The sequence below is a fragment of the Peromyscus californicus genome, unplaced genomic scaffold (genome assembly GCF_007827085.1).
Source record: "Peromyscus californicus insignis strain IS unplaced genomic scaffold, ASM782708v3 Scaffold_22__1_contigs__length_63687245, whole genome shotgun sequence".
NCBI lineage: Eukaryota > Metazoa > Chordata > Mammalia > Rodentia > Cricetidae > Peromyscus > Peromyscus californicus.
In genome coordinates, this window is record NW_026294525.1 from 18,881,390 (window position 1) to 18,907,357 (window position 25,968).

The 25,968-nt window shown below is 36.9% G+C and overlaps 2 protein-coding genes across 2 annotated transcripts in view; one reads left to right on the forward strand and one right to left on the reverse strand.

Moving 5' to 3' along the window:
* Stxbp5 (syntaxin binding protein 5) overlaps positions 1-25,968 on the reverse strand; it is a 138,414-nt gene that overhangs the window by 66,722 nt on the left and 45,724 nt on the right. The window contains exons 6-11 of the mRNA XM_052751572.1: positions 23,500-23,533; positions 21,506-21,640; positions 20,009-20,072; positions 14,106-14,189; positions 11,957-12,080; positions 3,179-3,257 (exon numbers count right to left, since the gene is read on the reverse strand). Of these exons, the coding sequence (XP_052607532.1) occupies positions 3,179-3,257; positions 11,957-12,080; positions 14,106-14,189; positions 20,009-20,072; positions 21,506-21,640; positions 23,500-23,533 (520 nt within the window). The remainder of the gene's footprint in view (positions 1-3,178; positions 3,258-11,956; positions 12,081-14,105; positions 14,190-20,008; positions 20,073-21,505; positions 21,641-23,499; positions 23,534-25,968) is intronic.
* LOC128118412 (DNA-directed RNA polymerases I, II, and III subunit RPABC4-like) lies at positions 10,591-10,860 on the forward strand (the record flags this gene model as incomplete). The annotated part of the gene is made up of 1 exon (XM_052751005.1): positions 10,591-10,860. A coding segment is annotated over one exon (195 nt), but the record flags the coding sequence as incomplete, so codon positions are not given.

A 25,968-nucleotide genomic window follows, 5' to 3' on the forward strand; every position in this document is an offset into this window, starting at 1 on the left:
TCTAACTCCTAACATTCAGCAACACTAAGCTAGGATCTGGACAAATAGAAGACAGAGGCTGGGGATATAGCTCAGCAATAGAGAACTTACTTAGTATGCATAAGGCCACAGGTTCCACCCCTAACATAGAGGTGTATGGTGGGTGAGGATTTAAAGTGAGACAATTGTATTTCATGCCTCATGCTTTCATCAAATTTAATACTTAAAGGGGATACATGCATTCAATACTGACATGTGTAAGTCCTAAAAAGAAAACTGTATCTCTCAAGAGTGTATTTCTGGAGACCCTATGAGGAATATTCCTTCATACTGTGTGAATATATGTCACCGTGATTGTTTTAAAGAAGCTGACTGGCCAATAGCTAGACAGGATAAGGTTAAGCAGAAGAGCCAAACTGAGAATGCTGGGGAGAAGAAGGGTCATGTCAGGAGTCTTGAGGAGACGTAGAGAAAAGCAAGGTGGGCATGCCATACTGAGAAAAGGTACCAAGCCATGTGGCAAAGTATAGATAAGATATATGGGTTTATTTAAATGTAAGAGTTAGCTAGCAATAAGCCTGGGCTATTGGCCAAGCCTTTATAATTAATATTAAGCCTCTGTGTGGTTACTTGGGAGTGGCTTGTGGGACAGAAACTTCCACTTACAACCCTAAGCTAGCCAAGGAGGCTAATACTCTAAAAAGCGAGAAGGTTGAGCTAGAAGGAAGAGAGAAGGGTCCTTACTCCCAGAATGACTTCTAGGCGAAGAAAAGAACAAGACGCCTGCATACGTGATGACAGCTCTCTCTGAAGACTCATAGTTTGCAAACAGGAAATGAAACAGCACACTTGCTATGGACAGCACCAAGAGATGCTGCTGTAGGTGAGCAGGGGACGGTTTTAGTACTTAGAGCTAATCAAAGAAGAAAGCCATGGAGCACAGCAAAATAAAAACTTAATTTATTGAATTTCCTATCCAGGATAAAAAATTTGAGGAGACAGTTAAAAGATGGCCCTACTGATCATATTAAATAGTTTAAAAAATTACCTACTAAAGAACAATATATCTTTTTTAAATCTTCATTTCAAATCTGCAACAAGAAAGCAGTGCTACCATCTTGAGGAAACCGGGACTGTACCAGTAACACTATCATGAGAGAACTAACAGATGCACAGAAGATAGCGGCCTGGTCTTGCTCATGGTTTGCAACATTTAAAGAACTCACTGTTGTTGGGGGTTTTGCTCTTTTGAGGAGCCTGCCACCTAGCTCCCAAATAAATCACACATGGAGGCTTATTCTTACTTATAAATGTTCGGCCTTAGCTTTGCTTGTTTCTTTCCAGCTTTCCTTAAATTATCCCATCTACCTTTTGACTCTGGGCTTTTCCTGTTCTCTTACTTCTATAAATCTTACTCTTTCCCAGGGCTTGCTGTGTAGCTGGGTGGCTGGCCCCTGGAGTCCTCCTCCTTCTCTGGCTACTTCCTTTCCCTCCCATATTTCTATTTATTCTCTCTGCCTGCCAGCCCTGCCTATTTCTCTCTCCTGCCTTGCTATTGGCTGTTCAGCTCTTTATTATACGATCAGGTGTTTTAGACAGGCACAGTAACGCAGCTTCACAGAGTTAAACGAATTCAACATAAACAAAAGTAACACATCTTAAAATAACATTCTACAACAACTCACTTTATGATGCATATAAATACAGACTTTTTTTTGGTTTGTTTCCTTTTTAAATTTTCTGTTAGTGTTGCTTTTGCTATTCCTTTTTTTCCCCTATTTTAATTCTTTTGTAAAAGGACAAATGTGACAAATAATAATTAATTAGTGGCTGAGGGTTTCCTAACACAAAAAGGTTAATGCACATACATGAATATCTCACTAAATTCATCATAGTCACCTATAGTACATTATGTAAAAATGAGAACATCCAAGCAAAAAGAAATCAAATAACTCTGTACCAAGGATTATATAGTGAGGGCTTCCAAGGTCAACTAAACAGATGTGCTTCTTCCTGGAATTCATTCAGCTTATTATCTGTTTCTGAATCAACTCTAACAGTGTATTCCCACCAGATCTCACAGGAAGGCTAGGAATGATGAAGAAATAAATAAGAGCAATCTCTTTTTTCTTTGTCCAAAATAAGTCCAGGGCCTTTTCTCACAAGAGGACAGAGCAAAGCCGAGTCAGGAGGACAGGTTAAAAAGGGAAAGAGGGCAGTTCTCACACCATGTTTATAAACTGGAATGTGTAAATAGATCAGCAGCATTAGAATTTCCTGTAGATTGAATCAAAACTGATTTCTGGACCTCAATGCAGAGTTTCCTGATGCACTTTGAGAACCCTGCATTATACTATATAGTCTTACTCTTGGGATTCCTTTTGTAAGGACAACTAATAATAACTAGAATAGGGAGTTTTTAAAAACTCTTCCAACGGAAATTAAAGAGATGCAGAATTTTCAAAGAAATACTTTAAAAGATATATATATATTAGATTTGTACTTTCAGTATAGCTTTTGATACATAAAATTAAGACATTTAGACTGTGGGAACCATCTAATTCTTACAACTATTTCATATGAGTATCAGTATTGTAATATAATTGACAACCTTTTTTTTTTTTTTTTTTGGTTTTTCGAGACAGGGTTTCTCTGTGTAGCTTTGCGCCTTTCCTGGTACTCGCTTTGGAGACCAGGCTGTCCTCGAACTCACAGAGATCCGCCTGCCTCTGCCTCCCGAGTGCTGGGATTAAAGGCGTGCGCCACCACCGCCTGGCCTGACAACCTTTTTAAAGTAGTAAGTTGCATTCATTTCTGTAACTGCCAAATATTATGAAATTTAATTTCTGAATATATGACTCAGTTAAAACATATAGGGTAGATTATATTTTAATTATTTCCCTTCATCACCTTTTCCACACTTTTTACATTAGCAAATAAATATTACTGTTTCCAAGGATCAACAGAAGATATTAATTATGTTGGGATGAAAAATAATTTACTTTCCAAGATGTAGAAATCAACTGCAAAAGCAAGAAGAGCCTCAGCTAATTTATCCTACGTATTTTATTAAATTATGAAAGCAGAAAACTTAAGACAGGGTAGCCTAGTCTAAAGTAGGGCTTCAAAATTCACTATACAGGTTCCAATGCTATTTGCATCACCTGTAACAATGAACACGATGATGAAGGAATCTTACCCAGATCTAGTCGTTTTGAACTCCACCTTGAGGATAGGCTTGCATGGCTCTGGTTTCTTCCCATCCTTTAACTGTTTTCCTAAAATATATTTTCCTGCATTAAATTCTACATTACTCTAAGTTCTTACATTGATAATTTATAAAGTGAAAATGAAATATAATAAAACCCCCTTTTAGACAAATAATTCTTAACTTCATATATACATAGTTAAAAAGATGAAAATGAAATATAATGAAACTCACCAATGAATGTTTTAAAATAATTTTGAAAGAAGTATTTAGTATAAAATAAGATGTTTTATAATGAAGTCAAATTACTGTGTGAAATACTGTCAAAAAGGCAAATAAATTGAATAACCTAATGTTTATGTGAGTAAATCCTAGCAAGAGAAAATGGCAATCTTTCCAAATGTGAACTGTGGCTACTAGATAAACAACATAGAATTTCAACTTGCCTAGTGAATAAATATCTTAAAATAACACAATTTGAAAAAAATAAATATCACATTTTCATCCAAGTACCACGGGCTGCAAAATTAAATTGTTAATAAATTCATTGACATTTCTTCTAAAGAAAATTCCATGTATCTATTATGACAAAATGAGCATAAACCAACCGATAGCTATAAGTACTTTTCATTTAAAAATTATTGTTATTCATTATCTAAGTTTAGAGGTTCATGAAAGAAACAGAAAAAGAAAACACCTATCCTACTTTTTTTAAAAAAGAAAGATTACTCTCAGCATCATTGCATTTCTTTGACAAATCATGGAAATTGGGGATGATCTTGAGGACCCTTAGAAACTCCCACCCCAACACACTCAATGTCCTTCCTCTGTTACAGCTCAAGCTTCGTGCCAGACCCCCTACCACACTCTGCACCTTATGTTCGCTCCTCCCTTTGCTTGTTGTTCAGTGACTGTGTGTGTGTGTGTGTGTGTGTGTGTGTGTGTGTGTGTGTGTGTCTGGTTTTTTTTTTAATATATATTTCTGCAGTCAAACAGTGTCTGGCATATATTGGATATCCAGTATATGTTTACTGAACGAGTCCTGAATTTTTCTTTGGGATAACTTCCTAGGTAAAGGACATATAAATAAAATGGTTTCAGAAAGTCTATGACCTATGACCTTTCACCAGTAGTCTAATAGAATGTCATGCTAAGGGCCAACTCCACTTCAGGAAGATGTACAAATAATACATACTTACTATAAGGGCACCAAAATAGATGAAAAAGTGAACCAAAGAAGGTAAAAACCGACAGTCCAACAATAATATTTAATAATAACAATAAGGACTTTAATGCCTCAGTTTCTAGTGGATTCAGGATAAGTACATGAAAGACCTACAAGACACAGAAGCTTCCAACTTTAATTAGATTAACAGACATGCACAAAGCACACCACCTAACCATTAGAATACACATTTTTCTAAAGTATTTCCAAACATTTAAAAATGAGAAACATGTCCAAAGCAGACCTTATTAGGCTATAATATAAATCTTAATAGTATTTAAAGGGTAAATTCATGCAAGGTAAGTCTCCAAGCAAAAAAGAATGAAGTTAGAAATTAGTAGCAGGAAAAAAATAATGGAGACACTACAAATATGGGAAAATTAAACAACATATTACTAAATAACCAGAATTAAAGAAATTCAGATAATACTTTGAGGTGAAACACTAAAACTGACCTTTGGCCCCTCTAAGAGAAGAGGAACAATCAAACCAGACAGTCACAGACAGAATTACAGAACAAGCGGGCTGGAAAGATGGTTCAGCGTTTAAGAGTGCACTGTTCTTGCAGAGGACCTGAATTCAGGTCCCAGCACTCAACTCCAGCCCCAGGGGACCCCGTCTGACCTCTGCCTGAACTTCACTCATGTGCATAAATCCACACACAGACACAAACATATATACATAATTAAAAATAAAAATCTCTAAAACAGTCTATGGAATTATGCGCCAACAAATGAAATACCCAAGGGAAAAAAATATAAAAGTCCTAGGAAGCCAAATACTGAAACTGACTGAAGAGGAAACAGACAATCTAAATAAAGTCGAGAACAAATGAAGAGATCTAAAAATTAAAACTCAGAAACCAGGACTTGGTGTTTAGCTCAGACGCAGAGCACTTGCACTGTAAGTGCAACATTCTGGGTTCAAACCCCAGAACCTCTAGAAATAAATATGTAAGTAAAATCCCCATAAAGAAAAGCCCAGCCTCAGATGACTTCTCTGTTCGCTTATGAAGGATAATCTTTCTGGAAAACAGTTTGAGAATATTTGTTAGAAATAGAAATAAATGGAACTGTTTAGTTTTCAGGTATAGAAACTGCATTTCTAAACATTTATTGGGCAGACATGAAAGGACTGATTCTAAGGGCAGGTGTACTAGGTCAGAACTGCAGCATCACCGCAGAAGAGGCCCAAAGAGGCTGTCAAATGCCCTGGAACTGGAGTCATGGGATTGGGAGCTGCCTGAGACAGGTGTTGTTCACTGAGTGGTCTTTCCAGCCCCACACAGCTGTCAGTATTTAGAGGCCATTAGCGAATTTACTGAGCTTTTCTGAGACTAGGTTTGGACATCTCCTATAAAAGCTGGCTAGGGACAAGATTCTTTTATCTCCTTTTCTTGCTCAATTGTCCTTTGAAACTGCTTAGACTGTATTTTAGCATTCAGTCTTACAACTTCTCTTTTTATTCATTTGTGAGTTATGTTTTTCTCCTTGCATTATCAATCTTCATGCACATTCTGTTTTCCCAACTTGAGCAGTTTAAATGATGGCATTGGCTCAGGCTAGCATTTACCTCTAATTCTAAAATAACCAGTTCCTAAAGCAAATTAAAAAAGACCCTTGCTCTGATTTTATTAACTGAATACAAATTAAAGTGCATATAAAATTAAAGTGCATATAAATATACAATAAATCCCTGACTCACTAGATTTCACAACTAAGTATTATTTTACTTGAATAAAAACACAGGCTAGTTCTTTAAATTCTGTAAACTGATTGCCTTGACAAACCACTGAAAATATCTGATTAGTTATAAAACCCAACTTAATAAATCACAACAACCCCACTCTACATCTTCTTTCTTTCTTGTCTTTCAGAATATTAGTTTCTTTAACTTTTTTGGTCACCCAGCTATAATGAGTTGGTCTAAGACCTACTGACATTTTATTCCAGAATTTCATCATGCATATCTATTTCCCCTGCCAATACTGCAACTATCTTTATTTACTCTTAATATAATAGCTCACTAACCAGCAGCCCTGTCAGAGTGACCTGATGTATTACCACTAAAGTCATGTTTTTAAGATGTCAATTTTATGTGTATCACTGAAAAGTCATTTACTAACTTTTGGACATGAGGTTCAAATTTTTTATTATACTCTGATGTATATCCTTTGTGGTGATAGATTGTGTACCCTAATAAACTTGCTTGGGGATTGGAGGGCAGAGCCAGCCATTAGATTAGACATAGGGGCCAGACAGTGGTGGCACACACCCTTAATCCTATCACTTGGGAGGCAGAGATCTGACTGGATCTTTGTGAGTTCAAGGCCACACTGGGAACAGAGCCAGGCATGGTGGCACACACCTTTAATCCCAGCGCTTGAGATCTCATGCCTTTGCTTGGGAAGCACACATGCCTTTAATCCCAGGAAGTAATATGGAAGGACATAGAAAGGTATATAAGGTGTGAGGAAACAGGAACTCAGGTTCTTGAGAATGAGGATTTTGCTGGCTTGCTCTCTGATCTTTCAGTGTTCACCCCAATACCTGGCTCCGTTTTTTTGTTTGTTTGTTTGTTTGCTTGCTTTTTTTCATATCAATAAGACCTTTTAAGATTCGTGTTACAATCCTTCATCACACATGGCTCTGTTTTCATTCCTGCTACTTGTCAAGATTTTACTCATGATAGACTAGTATTGATTTTCAATAATGCCTTGCTTTTTATGCTTTTGTTCCTTTATATGCTTTCACTAAAATAATCTTTCACTAGTCTTTTCTACTTCATAATACCCCTCTTCTTCAAGGTCCAGCTTAAAGATCCCGAATTTGTGAACTATTTCTATTTATCTTCAGTCCCAAACACAGCCATGTAGCATTACATATGCTGTTATCAACAACTATTAAAATGTTTGCAGTTACCAATTTATAAATCACTTTAAGTACTTGACTATGAGCTTATCAAGGCTGATACATTTCTAGTAATTCATAAACAAGAGACTGGAGGCCCTCAATATACATCTGTTGAGTAAAGGTTCATTTAAAAAAAAAAAAAAAAAAAAAAAAAAAAAAAGAATCTGCCGGGCGGTGGTGGCGCATGCCTTTAATCCCAGCACTCGGGAGGCAGAGGCAGGCGGATCTCTGTGAGTTCGAGGCCAGCCTGGTCTACAGCGCGAGATCCAGGAAAGGCGCAAAGCTACACAGAGAAACCCTGTCTCGAAAAACCAAAAAAAAAAAAAAAAAAAAAAAAAAAAAAAAAGAATCTGACAAAAATTAGTCTATAATGTCTATAATTGTTAATTTTGCTAAATAGAATGAACTGAAACCGTTGTATTTACACATAGACCCTCAGTCTAGAGCAAGGACCCTAAGATTGCCACCAATTGCATTTGGCTAGTGGGCACTTGAAATGTGGTCAGTCCGTGGTCAGATGTGTTGGGAATGTAAAACACTAGATTTCAAAAATTTGAAATATCTCACTTCTGTGTGTTTGGTTACACAATATTTTTGCATACTGAAAAGAATAGAAAATATCTCAATTTTGTATATTTAGTCACATGATGAAATAGCACTTTTGCATATTTAACGTTAGATAAAATACAATATTAAATTAGTTTTGTCTGATTTATTTTACAGATTTTGATACTGCTATTAGTAAGCTTTAAGTTATCTAGGTGGCTAAAATTATATTCCAATTAGAAAGCAACTTTCTAAAAAAATTGACCAACTAGAAAAAGACATTGCTAATGCTAATAATGTTATTTTGAAATAATAGGCTGGGAGAATTTACCATGCTTACTTAGTGTAGAAATGAAGCTCATTTGAAGCAGGAGGCTAATGGGGTTGTGTTATCTGGGCCTTGACTCTTAGCAAGACAAGAAGAATACAATTTATGATACATTATTGAAAGTCCAAATTCCCCAGGGTATGCCCCAAGCACTGACAGATACCAGTGGCTCAACCACTACAAGAGAATTCTCTAGAGATTCTCTTTGAGCCCCCGAAGCCAGAAGTGATGGCTGCAGCCAGAACCTCAGCACAGCCCTGCCTTTGGGAGCTGGCATACAGAAAGCTTCAACGTTCCTCCATCTATTCATTCTTCTGTCTTTTTGGTTCTTTGAATTTAAGTAACAGTCTTATTTGGGCATGTTCAGGAGTCTACAAAGTCCTTTCAAATATAAAAATTAGAGGAAACTTTATATAATCAACAGGTATGGTTTTATTTTTAGGCTTATGGTGAATTAAATGTAGGTAAATAGAACTCTAGTATGCTTCATCCTTAATATATAATACTGACTTTCAGGTATGTGAACTTCAATATAATTTTAATTCAGTGACCCTTAATAGGATAAAAACTCCCTTTCATGTACCACAGATAAAATTGCTGATTGAGTTGATGAATATGCTCAAGAAATGTAAAACATCTAGAAAATTAAAACATCATTTCCCACTGAAGATATCTGTTGATTGTGACTACCTAGCACCTCCATTTCCTTAGAGAGTCAACTGACTCTCGTGAAGCTGACAATCACAAAAGTTCTCGTCTAATGGTACACCACTCCAGCCCAGGGCCACAGTGCAGACCTAGCTGGGCTCCCTGACCCAGCAAATCGTGTAAGCAAGATGATGGTTTCTGGATAGGAATAGCCATGGCAGGACAATCAAACATTCTTTCTTAAATAAAAGCCCTTTAATCACAGCAGTAAAGCAAACCAAAAAGCAGTAGTAGAACTTAGCCTGGTTCACCACACAAAGCCTTGTCCGCAGACAAATGACTTGGCATTTACTGTTAAAGTAAATTTGTGAAGTAAAATTCTGCTCAATTTCCACACATTGATAAATGCTTGATAACTCATCTCATTCATTTCTGCAACTTTATAATTGATAAAACTAAGTCCCAGAGAATAGAAATTATATTCAGAAGGCATGTGTGTATGCATTGCATACATGTATGTATGTATGTATGCATTTATGTTCATACATGCATGGGTACTTGTGTCCATATATGTGTACATATACATGGAGTCTCAAAGTTAATGTCTTCTTTAATGGCTCTCCACTTGATTCCTGCTGGTTTAGCTAGCGCTATGTAGCTCCAGGAATCCCTTGCCTCTGTCTGGGGAATGCTGCATTGTAGGTGGCTATCATTATGAACCTGGCCTTTTATAAGGGTTTTAGAGATCTGACCTTTGGTCCTCACACTTGCAAGACACATAAATGCTTTATCCACTGAGCTACCTCTCCAGCCCCTTTACAAAGCTTCTCATGTATATCAAAGTTGGAAAAAGACTCAAGGTTGTCAGATTGCCAGGGAAATGGTTTTTGATATTCATAAGAACTACAACAAAAAGAAATACTACTTTCACTGTTTAGACAATCAAAAATCATCTGCTGTGTCATGCCATTGAGAAAAATTTCAACTAAATTAACAGTAAGCCCCAAACTTTTTAAACTATATTATACTTCTTGTTTCAAAAAAATCATCACCTACAACAAACAAACAAACAGATGTGTGCAGAAAACAGAAATATATTTTGTGGGAATACCAATCTATCCCACTGAGTAAATACAATTCCAAAATCTCTATTTAGTAGAATCACACATGCACATAGCACATCATAATGTCCAGGTACTCTCAGTTATATAGTTTATGATCATATTGTAGAGCCAATAAATATTTGTTGAATAAATAAATTCAATTCTCAGAACAGCATGAGGAAACTGGATTAAGTTTCATTATCAATTCTAGTTACAGATGATAATGAGATTCAGAAATGCTAACTGGCTTCCCAAAGGTCACAGACTTTCTGCTTGAAAATCCCACATTATGCTGATGTCTTATTATGTCTTCTGAATACATCTTTCAAGAATGTATTAACTTCAGGGCTGGAAACACAGCTCAGTTGGGAGAATGCTTGCCTACCATGCAAGCGTTGAACCATACCTGGGTTCAGTCTACAGCAGCTCAACAATGAAACAGAACACATTAACGTCTACTTTAACATGAGACATGGTAGCACTAACCACCATGCTAATGCACTATGTATACAGGTGGTTACCACCACCAAATCTAATCAAAACTGACTAAAACTAATAATGCACAAAAATTTAAAGTACGTTTAAGATAATTTAACAGAGGACCGGAAAGAGGGTTTGCGTGCACAGAGGAGCTTCTTTGAGCTGCCGAGGCACTAACAACGGACACTCATAAAGACATTCAGCCCCCAAAGCAGCAGCCGATGATATCTATTTGTGGAGAGTGTCCCACCGAAAATGAAATAAAGTCCAGGGATCCAATCAGATGCAGAGAATGTGGATACAGAATAACGTACAAGAAGAGGACTAAAAGATTGGTGGTCTTTGATGCTCGATGAAAAGTGGGAATTCAGGAGTGTCTTCATTCATACATTTGCCCCATTGATGTTTCACTTACAGCTTTTGACTTAGCTTACTTATGACTACAACTGTAAACCTATGGTTTCATTTTAGAAATGTGATTGTATTTTGATACTTTGTATAAAGGAATTTTTGGTTAAAAAAAGATAATTTAACAATTATTAGTCTAAAAATTTAAAGGAAGAAAACGTAGTATAAGGAAAGAAAGAACTAAATTATATTCTATCAGAATGAGTGGTTGATATTCTGAAATTTATGTACCACAAACATACTATATATAGAATAAATGGTATCTTGTTTGGTACACAAGACATATTTTTGCATTGTAATGTGCTGAAGTGGACTCGGGTCTGCTGCAGAATTCAGCTGGTAACAGAAATTTAGTGTTGGTCGGTTACCACTGCCAGTGGCAAGCTAAGCAGTGACTGGAAGACATAATAAAACTCATGAAAACAATTCACTTCCTGTAAAATTTAGTTATATAGAAAATGTTGTATAGAAATAAAATTAAACATGTAATAAAACGAGTGCCATCTACATTTAGATGCTATACTGTGTAAGGAAAACTATTCAATTTCTTTACATGTACCACAAGAAAATAATGCACTTTATTTCTGTTGTTCGCCTTCTAACTTTGAAGAAAAGCCATAAATCAAATGTTCTTTGCCTTGCTGTGTAGCAGTAAGTTCAGCTAGTGACTTTTCTACCAAGAGACTATAAACACTGTGGAAACTGATCTGCATCACATTCTTTTAATGTAACAAACACTACAGGGGGATGACTATGTGCTTGCTGAGTCCCGTGAGATCAACAAACTCTGGATAACCTTCAGCACTCATACACCATTCTTACATGTATAAAATTACCTGCAGTTGAGGCCTTGATGATTCAACTACATTGTCACATATACATCAATAGCCTGTGACAATTTTAAGATAACCAAAGTTTAAAGTCTCTTACAATTAACAACATCATCTGCCTTTTGGACAAATGAAGAAATGATATTCAGAGATATTACAATATTCATTCCATGAAAGGATCATATTCTTCACTCATTAAAACAAAGCCTCTCCCCCCACCCCCCACCCCCACAAACCATACAACAGTCCATTTCAATTTGGGTAGTCTTTAAAATGGAGGCATCCTTACCATGAGGAGTGATGGTCTGTACAGGTTTAGCAGGGGACCTCACATTCCATATGGTCAAAGTACCATCAGAATGACTGCAAATAAATTGTTTTCCTTCATGATGCCATGCCACAGAGTGAATAGCCTACAGAAGGGTGAAGAATTCTATTATCACATTAGTGATAAATGGTTTGGTAATTAATCTTAATAAATTTTTATAGTTTCCTAACTAGTCAAAATGTTAACTACATTCTCAAAATAACTTAGTCCTCTTACAATACAAATAAGACATTTTATAGTGAAACTGTTTAATTCCTCCTAATCATTGTATTTCTTAAGTGTGCATTAGGAAGCTATGACAATGATACATGCACTATTTTCTGACAAGTTCAGGAAAAGAATGTTCTTATAGCTTATCAGAATAAACCCTACCCAAACACAAACTACCAAGTTACAAACAATGTCTGACGGAAGAAATTAGTCACCTTGAAATATTAAAATTTGTTTTAATGAGCTAAAACTCTATTCTAAAATTAAAAATATATGTTTAGGATTAAGATCAATGAAAACTCCTCAGGATGAACATCACAGCATAATTTCAATACCTCAGAATAATTATGGAGGTGACTTTTAATCTGAGGAGACTACCCTCTTTTCATTTTCATTATTTTATTTCATGTATATCAGTGTTTTGCTGAATGTACGCCTGTACACTGTGCGTGTTCCTAGTGTAATAAAACAGAGGCCAGAAGAGGACACTGGATCCTCTGGAAATAGGAGTTACAGACAGTTGTGAGGCACCATGTGGATACCAATAATGAAACCTGGGTCCTCTGAAAAGAGCCCAGTGCTCTTAACCATCTCTCCAGTCACCCAAGAAGACCCTTAACTGCTATGCCATCTCTTCAGACCCACGAGAAGATACTTTTTGATTGGAATATTATACTTTTAATCTGCCATCCAGAAAGTATTTTATGTGACTGACATGTGTTCGTCCTCCACTTTTCCCCTCTAAATTATGAATTTTCTCTTTAAATTCTTATTTTCAGAAAATCAGTTCCTGAGGTTTGCTCTGAATGTCTTATTTTCAAGTCATGGTGATGCACTTTTCATTCTTAATAGTTAATGACTTTAAAGGTGTCCTGCTGAACTACGGAATTGCATAGCACAGCAAGGATGCATTCAACTGAACTCCAGAAAAAGTTCTATTATACATACCCAGTCAACACTTTCAATTACTTCAATGTCTGCTTATTTGGGTTCTTTGTGTGCTTATAAATCTGAGCTAAAATTATATAGTATTTTAATACAGGCTGGAAAAAACATTTACATGATGATGAGCACAGACTGTACATGCCAATATTTAATACAACATTTCTGACTCGAAGTATTTCTACCAAATTTTGAAATAGAGTAGTTAGATAAATTGCTCCAAAATATATACTTAAGCCATTATAAAACCTCAATCTTAATAAAAGCCTTACCTTTATATATACTAGAGTGAAATTATTTCCATGAAATGTGATCAGTATTGAGAAGTTAACCAAAGCTATTTAAAATTTTTTTTTTTTTTTTTTTTTTTGGTTTTCGAGACAGGGTTTCTCTGTGTAGCTTTGCACCTTTCCTGGAACTCACTTGGTAGCCCAGGCTGGCCTCGAACTCACAGAGATCCACCTGGCTCTGCCTCCCGAGTGCTGGGATTAAAAGCATGCGTCACCACTGCCCAGCTTAAAATAATTTTTAATAAAAGAAAACACATGTATTATGTGGGATATGACTACGGAGCACTGCAACCTGAATCTAATCAAGGAGAAACATTAGAGAAGACAATAGTCCCTGAAAGTACCAGACTGTTCTGTGGAAGGCGCTTGTAAGGATCTTCAGTTACAACATGAGCTGTGGATGTAACGACATCGTTTCTCAGAGAGAACTCCATGACTCAGAAGGTTGACTGGTACCAACAATACACTGTGTGCTCTAACTCCCCAGAAAGGAAGGGGATGTGAACATATTACTAACAGAAGAAACTTTGTGTTTTAATGCAATTAGAAAAACTTTGCAGCTAACCTAACATCAAATTAAAGCTAAAACTGAAAATTCAATTCTTAGAGAAGCTACTGCGAATTATAGCAATGGCAAGATCTGTAATGAGAATAAACATTGCTGTTACCTCGTCGTATGTGTATCTGTAGTCTGCCTTCTTTGACTTGAGGTCCCATAAGACAACTGTTCCAGATTCAAAGCCAATCAAAAGCTGGGGAAAGGAAAGGCCACCTTACTGAGGAATGAGTTATTTACACTGTAAAATACTTATTTTGGACAATAAAGCTAATCATTGTTCATATCCTTCATGCATAAAACTTTAATATAATTAAATGCCTGCACTGGGCGTTACTAATCACACAGACGACAAATGACAACATGGCAGGGCAAGTTTACATGCTCTTCATGATTCGCGACCCAAAATACAACTGATACTGAAAAGAGGAAGCGGACTTCTTGAAGTCATGAGTCTACATCCTAATACATTTCTAAAAATTACTAATAAAATTGTGTATTTGTATGTGTTTGCGATATTTCATACTTTCTTTTTGGGGTTTTTTTTTTTGTGTGTGTGTGTTTTTGTTTTTCGAGACAGGTTTCTCTGTGTAGCTTTGAGCCTTTCCTGGAACTCACTCTGTAGCCCAGGCTGGCCTTGAACTCACAGAGATCCACCTGCCTCTGCCTGTGCTGGGATTAAATGCGTGTACCACCACCGCCTGGTCAGATATTTCATACTTTCAAAGATCTATATATCACCAAGGAATTTCACTCAATGTACACACTGATTAATTTCAAATAATCATCCCATTCCTTCATAAAATTTAAGCTCACAGTTCCAATAACCACACCACTTCCCAATGCTAAACCAGAAAGTATGTTCAAGACTATGTACACCCTTTGGAGCCTGCTGGCTCTCTCTACTGTGCGTCCTGATGACTACAGCTAATCAGCTGTCTGTCAAAGACCTGGCAGTCATCATGAATGCTAGTCTCACCTTCAACAAAAAAAGAAAAAAAAAAAGAACAAAAAACCATCAACTAAGTTTAATTTCATGTTCTGCATCTAATTTATATCCCTCTATCTCTAGTACCTCCCTCCTGGAAAAAGACACAAAGATCTCTTTTGTGACCAATTCACACTGTAGTTGGAGGACTGGTTATGAAATCCAAAGCTGAAAGGGAAATGTATGCTTCTACTTAAATTGGTCAGCCTCACTCCTCTTTTCATGAAAGAATCAAAACTCCATTACACAATATAATATTTATCACTGTCCGATTTCTACTTATTCCTCCAAAATCACCCCTCATACCTCTCCTGCCCAACACACTCTATTTGCTGATTCTGGAGTTTGTTTCTCCATGCATGTGCACTCCCATATTTAAGCTTTTGTACAGGTTGCCTTCCTGTCTGGGGTGAGGGGTGGGGTGCCATTTAAATGGAATTCCCTGATTCGTCCCCTTATCCTTCAGATGTGCACTTAGCAACTGCTTCTTTGGGGAAGACTTCCTTGAATGACCAACTATTGTATCAATGCCCTTCCGACATAATCTAGTAATACTCCATCCTTTGATGGTCTCAAGGGTTACTTTTTAATACAGCATTTTCACTTGAATTCTCTTGCAGACTACAATACTGGTTGACTGGATAAGGACTAAAACTATCTTGCTCACTGTTATACCTTTAACGTATGTCATGGGGCCTGATAGGTTCTTACCTCATAAACTGTGGACTGTCCATCTGTTGCCCCACACCCCTGCCCCAGTGTGATAGTTGTTGACACTGACTGTCATTTTGCTAGGATCTAGAATCATCAAAGAGACATGCCTTTGGGCATATTGTGAGGGGTTAGCATGATTATGTTAATTAAAGTAAGAAGAAGCTTCCTTAAATGTAGACAGCACTCTCAATGGCCTGAGGTCCTGGACTTAAAGAAGAGAAAGTGAGCTACACATTAGCTATCAGAGGTGAAATACATACTCCTGCAAAGACTTTGCAACAGCTTCCTTTCCCTCTAGATATCTGGGATACATGATATGGCAATGTCCCACAGAGAAAGAAAGAACATTCAGAAATAAAGAAAAGAAAAATTTACAAACTGATCAACTATGTTAGCAGCTCAAGATGTAGGTAAAGGGCTCTAAGTGTGAAAGTGCCACTTCAGAGACTTGTACCTTTAAGGAATTAGCTTTGCCTGTTCACATTTTTAATAACCTAAGAAGGTCACAGCAAACTTTCAGCCTCTTTTATCTAGCCACAACATCCTAATGAAATTAGAAATATGCCCAACAGGTTAGGGTTGAATGATCACAAGCTTCTTAGATCTTCTCTACAGATGCAGGACAAGGAAAATGGGAACCTAAGTTATATAAGTCCTTGCAAAGTCTCCACAGGGTTTATTCTTACTAGGAAGCCTCATTTTGTCGTGGATAGCAGTTAATGCAGAGAGTTCTAACCGTGGATAGCAGTTAATGCAGAGTTCTAACTGTGGATAGCAGTTAATGCAGAGTTCTAACCGTGGATAGCAGTTAATGCAGAGAGTTCTAACCGTGGATAGCAGTTAATGCAGAGTTCTAACTGTGGATAACAGTTAATGCAGAGTTCTAACTGTGGATAGCAGTTAATGCAGAGTTCTAACCGTGGATAGCAGTTAATGCAGAGAGTTCTAACCGTGGATAGCAGTTAATGCAGAGAGTTCTAACCGTGGATAGCAGTTAATGCAGAGAGTTCTAACCAGTCAAAGTGCTGAGAGTGACTATTTAGGGTTTAGCCCTAAGAGGGACATCTCTATCATGTCACTACCATGACACACAGACACAGACACACAGACACACACAAACACACAGACACACACAGAGAAACACAAAGACACACACACACACACACACACAGAAACACATAGACACACAAACACAGACATAAACACACACACAGACACACAGACACACAAAAACACACACAGAGAAACACACACACACAGAAACAAAGACACACACACAGACATAAACACACACACACAGAAACACATACACAGACACACACATACAGACACAGACATACACACACAGAAACACACAGACACACACACACACAACTGGGGAACATCATGGAAGAGAGAGCACAAAGAACAGGAAAAAATGTTATGAAAAAGGCTATGAAAGAGTTTTCTGGACATGACATGGCTATTGCACTCATAAACTCCCGGACACTGTGGTCACCTGATCTAGATCTGGCCTGCCCACATGGTAGCGGGAAAGGAGGAGGGACAAAACGAAGTAAGTTGTCAACGCTACAGTAAAGAACCACACCATGTTCAGAGAAGGAACCTCAATGAAACCCAACGGTAGTTAAAAAACTACATAAAAATAGGAAACCATAAGAACAGGCTGGGGACTTGTGGGGGAGAAAAAGAGGTCCAGAGGAGCGGGGAAGTAATAGGGAGTAGTGTGATCAAGATGTATAATAAACATGTATGAGAGTTTCATACATGTATATTAAAATACATTGTAAAAAGAATTGTTCCTACTAGAATCGTCTATAGCTTAGAAAGATATAAATAATTCTGCGAATCACTCACTAATGTCCTACTTTTTCTCTTATAAGCAAACGTGGTGATCAACACTTGTTATCTCAGCACTTGGGAAGCCTTTGAGACAAAAGGATTGTGAGATCCAGGCCAATCTGTGCTACCTAGTGAAATCCTGCATAAACAAACAAACAAACAAAAAGCCTGGAGATATAGAATACTGGTACAGCACTTGCTTAGCATGTGCAAGGCCCTGAATCAACTTCCACCACCAAATATAAATCAAAAAAACAAGTGGTTACACTGAGTATGATTACAGATCTATACGGTGCAGAGGAACAGTGATACACATGCATTTCTAACAAAGGCAGTGAATCACGCATGCCGGAACACTTGCATGAAGTGCTATGGAAGTAGGAGAGAAACTATCTTCTGTCAGAATTATCTGGGAAGACATTATTTATATGTACTATTAATTTGGACCTTAAAGTGTAGAGAAGAAGTCAGCACAATGGTGAGCTAGCCCTGCAAACAAGACTGACAGAAACCAAAGCATGGAGGCAGCAAAAAGCAGTCTGCTTGGGGAACAGTGACTCTGGCTTCAGTGTGTCCTTCTAGTGAGGATATCATGAAAGATAAGGAGAGCCAAACTACATCCTAAGGAAAAGTCAGTCACCCCGTCAGACTGTAGACACACTCAACACTTAAACGAGAAATCATATAGATGAGAATGACACTCTAGGAAGGTTGGACTCAGTCGTCAAAGGGATGGCTTCATCAAACACATCCCCCTTCAAGGCTCAGGGATCTGTGCAGAAGAGGAGGCGGAAAGATTGTGAGAGCTGGGGGTGGTGGATGGCTCTAAGGAAACACTGTCTTCCAGACACTACTGAGCTGATAAACATATGAACTCACAGAGACTGTGGCAGCACACACAAAACCTGCAGAGGTTCAAACCAGACAAGATCCCAGCCCCGAGAAGGGGAAACAGACACAAAGTCCAAGAAGCTATTTGTAGTTGATACCTGCTGGGAAAGGGCAAATCGGTTTTCTCCAATGGAGTGACACTGGGTATATCAACCATATTCTAGGGTAGGCTCCATGTCTAGGAGTAGTTGAACAACACGAAAACAAACTCCATTTTGTGTGTGCTGGGGAGGAGCTTTTTGTTTCTTTGTTTTGGCTTTTGTTAGTCTTACTGATTTTTTGTTTGTTTTGATTTTCATTGTGTGTGTGTGTGTGTGTGTGTGTGTGTGTGTGTGTGAGAGAGAGAGAGAGAGAGAGAGAGAGAGAGAGAGAGAGAGAGAGAGTAAACGCAAGAAGTTGATGGGGAGGGAGGCAGACAGGAGCTGGGAAGAGAGGAAATGATTAAAATACATTATATAAAAATTTTAATCAATAAAAAAGAGAAATAAAAGAGTGTGCCAGACTGCCATCAACTCTAACAGACCTTACAGGAAGAGACATTACAAGAAGGGTTGAAATGACTCAGTGAGTAACTCCATGTGACAGGAACCTTGTTAATTCACCAGACTTCCCAGCCAGAGGTTTGGCTTTTAAACAAGCATCTTGTGTAAAAGAAAAATAAAGCAATAACCAGGCTACTGTACACTTGCTTTATGTAGAGTTTCCTTCCAGTCATACAGTTCCATGACCACTAGCCAACTCCCAACAGTCCAGGTATGCTTTTGTCTTTCAGTGGCGAGATGAGAACAGTGGTAAGTAACTGATAGCTTCGCCCTTTCTCACTAACTGAGAGAAGAAAACATTTGAGTCAAATCCCTTTATAAGATAAAGTTTTCCATCCTTGATTTCTGACAGACTTTCTGGTGCTCATTCCTGTTAAGATCCTAAAATCACATAGGTAGGAAAGGGCTATTATTAAATAGAACTACCTGAAAGACAATTATTGTAAGAAAACAGAAACTCACAGAAGAGGAAATAGGAGTTTTAAATGTGTTAACTAACCCAAGCTAACCGTAGCTAGATACAGACTGCATGAGTATAAAAAAACAAACAAGATTTTATATATTAGGATTAATATACATTATTAATCAGATGTATTTATGAAGAAAAATTTAAGGAAGCTGAGCTACAGAGACTACTCTGAGATAATGTAATACATGATAGGCACAATAAAATCTGTAAACTAAATGAAAAGTCACCCCCCCAACCCCCCCACCACCCACCACCCCCACCCCCGGCAAAAAACCTGTCTACATTATCTGAAAATCAGGGAAAATATTGAGTCAGCCGAATACAAATAAATACCTTATATTTATTAAATTCTATTTATGCTTTAGGATTTTTAATCCTTTTAATTAGGAATCATTCTAATTCTTCACCTTGTTCTTCATAATGAATAACAAGCCTTTACATTACTCAATACACAAACCTTGGTCCAATCTCAACTTTTTGGCAACAGTGCAGTTCTAGGACAGTTTGCATATTTAAAAGTCAAAACAGTATGGATTAATTAACAAATGTTTATTTAGAAAAAATCCTACCTTCCCCTCATCCATGGGATTATCACTTATATGGACAACAGGACCTGGGTGAGATTTAGATGACCTGAAAAAAAAAAAAATAAGGCTTTTCACTCAATTAAAAGTCACAGCATTCATCACAATAAAAAGATCAATTTATGAATAGTTAAGTTGCCAATCAAAGAAAAAATGATGAAAATCATAAGCCTGTAAGTTAATAAACTTTATAATTGCATTTTCTATATAGGAAAGATTTTCAATTTAGTCAAATATTTATTTTAGCATAGAAAATCTCTTTTCATTGTGAAGTTAATATTTTAAAACAATGCAACATTTAATGCTAGGTGTCAGCTGGGATATCCCAACCAATTCTACAGCTCATACCAGAAGTTGAAAAAAATTTCTGTTTTATTTTTTGAAAACCCAGAAATTAATGGTACCTATATGTATACCAGAGAAAGAGAGAGCATATAAGTAAAGATTACTGGAACAAAGCCCATGCATTTAGAAAAAGTATAATCCTGTTCATGAATGCTGGAGGCTGGGGACACTGCACCCCTTCAGCCTGTGAAGACTTAGACCACCTCTGCCTACTAGATGTCATGATCAACTCAAAGAACAAACTGAAAACCCACACTTCCAAGGAAGGGTAGCAACATCTTTATCACAGAAAGAAAAACTGGCTTTCAGCACACTACTCTAGCTACACCAAAATGTTATCTGAGATATGTCACAAATTTTTCTCTGTCAAAAGATTAAAGCCGGGCGGTGGTGGCGCACGCCTTTAATCCCAGCACTTGGGAGGCAGAGCCAGGCGGATCTCTGTGAGTTCGAGGCCAGCCTGGTCTCCAAAGCGAGTTCCAGGAAAGGCGCAAAGCTACACAGAGAAACCCTGTCTCGAAAAACCAAAAAAAAAAAAAAAAAAAAAAAAAAAAAAGATTAAAGCTGTGGAACATATTTTTAAAAAGTCTTGACAACAGCTTTAGACCTTTATTCTCATACTTAAACATTGTACGTTAAAACTTACAAAAAGAGATGATACAAAAAACTCGAAGAAGTGGAAAATAGCACTACAAATTATTGGCAACATAGTTCAATCTGTTTTTTGTTAATCTTGGTGATATACTAATTTTAACAAACATTTACATTGGGTGATTATTAGAAGATATAAAAGAAAAATAATTAGAAGGTTAAAGAAACAAACTGAATTAGAAGATAAAAGAAAAAAATGAATGTGTTCAACCTAACAGGATAACTACTGCATTTCAACTATTAAATATAACAGTTTATACACAGATGAAAATGTATAATATTATACATTTATAAATATATGTGAACATAAAAAGGTTTAAAGTTATTAAATGTCATGACAATAGGATAATACTTATGAAAAATCAAAAGATCTACATATAATATCAGGAATGCCTAACACATCAATGCCACAATAATTCACTAACTTAAAGCTATAAGATACTGACACTTGATACTTTCAGATATGGAATATTTGCTCAAACTTACAGTTCAATGGCTTTATTCCACATAATGACATAGCCTGAGAGTGTGAAGGACTCCACATTGACAATATGTATATTACCTCGTTCAGTGCCCACATAGAGCCACTTACTCTGGAAAGGCAGATGGCAAAATGTAACCCTGCAAGAGAAAACACAGACAGAAAGGGAATTAGAAGAATATATCTGATACATTCTCCTGACTGTATTAGGTGTTTGCTTATGAGATAATTTATATATTTATTATATATAATAATTATATATATAATTTTAAAAGGCAAATATAAAATAATTATATTTACAATTAGAAAATGCAAAAATGACAATGAAATAATCAGATTCATCTATCCACTGTGATTAATATTTAATCATGTTAAATTTAACTTGTATGTTAAACATATAGCCTTATACTAAACAGTATGGCATGATTAAGAAAAAATGGTTTTGAAGTAAGAATATGTTTCATATCTGAATACATTATTCACTTTCTTCCTATGGGTACATCACAGATCTAATGTACAAGCCAATGCTCAACCACAGTAACAAACAGACAATTAATAATAATAATAAGCAAATAATGCAAACTGAGAATAACAACTTCTAGACTTTATGTATCAACGTAATGCCTGGCCTCTGGCAAGAGCGAACACACAGCCTGTTTGCTATTTCCATAAATGCACAATTTTATTACAGAGATTCTGCAAGATGAAAATACATATTTAAACAATGAAATATAGCTTATGTTCTCATTCCTTTTTAGAGTTAATGTTCAGGTAGACCTTAAGGTTTAGACATTTGAAGTTTTTAATGTTTTATATAATAAAATGTACTCTTTCTAAGGATTTATATGAATTTATTATAATAAACTATAAACATTCCTATTGAATCAGCAAAATAATTTTACAGTACAGCCTAAGTATTACTTTTCTGACATTCTTGGGACTAAAGGTGTTTTAGATTTCATATATTTCATATTTTGAAACGGTAATATATAAATAATAAGATATCCTGGGAATGGGACATAAGTCTAAACACAACATTGATTGAAATCACATACATGCCCTGTATATATAGCTTGAAGGAAATTTTGTACAACTTTTGTATGCCTACATTTTGACTTAATCCTGTACTATGAAGTAAAGTGTAGAATTTTCCATTTATTGTCATGTGGGTACTCAACATGAATTTCCCATTTATTGTCATGTGGGTACTCAGCGTTTCAGACTTGAGATCATCTCCTATTTCAGGTTTTTACATTAGGGATGATCAACTTGTACTTTGCTATTTCCAAGGCAGTAGAAATCCCTATCACCTTTTTGAAAACCTTACAGAATAAGGAAAAGGAAGAAACTTGGATCAATGAGTAAGGGTAGTATCTTAGGTGTGATAATGGTTCAACAGAGTGTGCAGACATGTATCAAAACTTAAACAGTATATATTAAGTTTACATTTTTAATTTATGTCACTTATAACTCAAAAACTGCCTAACGTTTTTGTTTAAACAGATCTATGGATTTAGGAATTATGAGAAATTACCTAGTTCTAGTTAACATATAGACATGAGCAATAGTTAGACTGCCTAGGTTCAAGTTCCAGGTCTCTCACTTATTAGCATATAGTCTTAGGTAAACTATTCAATTTTTCAGTCTCCATTTCTAAGTAGCAAAACACACCTACTTCACAGTATCCATCAAATGATCAGTAAGACAAAGCATTTTAGATACTTAAAACAGGGCCTGACATTAAATATTCAATGAATGTTAGCTATGTATTATTAAAAATAAATTATATTCTCAGGCTGGAGAGATGGCTCAGCAACCAGTTCAGAGCACTGGCTGCTCTTTCAGAAGACCTGTCTTTGATTCACAGCATCCACATGGTGGTTTACAACATGGCAGTTGCAACCTGACCCATGTGGGTGCTAGGAACCAAACCCTGGTCCTTTAGGAATGTAGCCAGAGCTCTTAACAGCTCAGCCAACTCCCCAGCCCCCCAAATTACTGTTTTCTAAAACTACCCTCATTACCTGAGTAAGCTAAAGGAGAAGGAAACACAATGGTGTTAATCACAACGAATCTAACAATTTCTTATCCATCATTTTCTTCCCGTTTCTGAGCATGTGGTTGTACGAAGAGTGGAAAAAAAAATGCCTCTAGCAACCAGATGAAAAAATGAAATAATATCCTGCTAGTCATGCCAGTGAAATGTCATTACCCCAGACTCCTAGGGGGCAGTCCAATATCCTACCAATGCTACCTAAGATTCCAAACTATGCATAATTCAATCACTTAGTGACATAATGTAAAAGTCAGGCTTGGGACAAAATGGACTCGACTCACCATATCTAACAATGTTCTTTCAATGTGTTACAGAAAGTTGACCATGCTTCTCCATTTATAAATTTAGAATCTTACCTTTTTATTGACAGATTAAAGGGTAAAATGAAGATGAAGTAAGCTTTTTTTTGATACAGTAACAAACAAAAGGACATAGTTTACTTAAGAAGAGTGATGTGAACTTAAAACTTTTGCATATGTATATGAATGAGCAGGGATTGCAGAGGATTGATATTCTCTCTCTCTCTCTCTCTCTCTCTCTCTCTCTCTCTCTCTCTCTCTCTCTCTCTCTCTCTCTCTCTCTGCCATTTAATGAATCCAAGGAACTATTCCATAATAGAAACATAACACCATTGACACAGAACAGCCTTGAGACAAATAAACGTCAAATTTGGAATATTTTGAATAATGGGTGAAGAGCACATGGACTATAACATTGAACCATCACCGATTTACTGTATTATTAGCAGTCATGCCAAAGACAGAGGTTTGAAAAGCATTTGCATGCTCTGGCTAATTTGTTTTTCAATGTTTTTGGAACCCAGGTAGCACATGATGAATTCCACATAAGACAGACAATGTCAGGCAGGACAGGTAAAGCCAGCCGGGACACTTGAGAAGGGCTGGCCAGATCGTCTGACAGTGAGGCATCTTTAACTGTGGTTGTCCAGCTGACTGTGGACAGAAGAAAACCCCTCCTGCCCCCTACCCCCAGGGCTGTGCTGTGACCTACAGAACTATGAGCAAAGGAAACACTCATCATAGCTGCCTCTTCAGCTTGAGGATGTTTTCTTATGCAGCAGCTGATAGCTGAACTACTACGATCGTAAGGCAAATATATTTTAGTTGAAAATGAAGAAAAGGCATAAAAATCAAATAGGAAAATAAATTCTTACACTTATAAAATCAAGTTTCAAAAGGCCAGAAAAACTTGTCAGGAATACATATAGTCCCATGTACCACAAGACTAAAATACTGCCTTGAATCAAAACCAAATTCATATCAATGCTCTCATTCTCATATTCTTTCTGTCTGTCTGTCTATCTTTCTCTCTCTCTCCACATACACATAAGCCCCTATTTATGCACTTACACAAACTTGCTATTTTAAAGTTGGTTTTTATTTGTTTCTCCTTCCCCCAAATTTGCTATTCCTGTAAATTTTATAAACAACTGGAATATGTTTTCTATCTTTCTATCATGTTTCCAAAATAAGCAAGGCATGAAAGATTTGAGGTTGGGAGAGAGTTCTTTTTTTTTCTTTTTTTTAATTAAAAAAATTATTTGTTTATTTATTTGTTTGTCTGTGTGTGGTGAGTATGTACCTGTGGATATGTCTGTATCATGGTACACATGTGCAGTCTGGGGCACAATTTTCCAGAATCAGTTCTCTCCTCTATCGTGGGTTCTGGAGATCAAACTCAGGCAGCCAGTCTTCTGTGACAAGTCCCCTGTATCCACTGAACTGCCTCTCCTGCTTTGTTTATTTTTCAGTCAGCGTCTCACACATGTGGTCCAGGCTACCCTGTCACTGAACATGTGTGCCTCTCTTCACACATGGACTTCTGGACTCATTCTGGGCTTTAGTCCATTTGTTCTCTCTTGGAAATTACCGTTTCTAATTTCTAGCACTTTTTGGGGGGAGGGCACAGGGGTTCCTAGTAAAACAAGTACCACCACCCTGTATTTCTTTTTCAAAATTATACAGTCTCGGGTATTCTAGATTTTTCTTTTGCCATGTAAGTTTTAGAATCGTGAACAACCTTTTGAAGCTTCTGATTACAATGTCTCTCAATTTATAGATGAATTTGGGCTATCTGTGTGAGCCCTGGCTTGAGACTGTCACCAGAGGGACAGGGGACACAAATGAAGACAATCACCCCTTCTCTCCCTGCTCTATTGACGGGGAGCAGTTCAGCAGTGAGGGGTAGGGCCGCCTGGGCCCCTCCTCTCTCCATGCCTGGCTCTTAATGTCTTGTTTTAAATTTGACCAATTGTACATGAATTAGGTACAAGCTTATTTCAGCTCCAAGTTTTCTTCAGCTACACCTTGGCCATTCCTTTCCCTCCAAGGTTCTGTTTTCAGTAGCATGTCCCCAGCAACTGTTTCAAAGGAAATCTCTGTCTCAGTCACC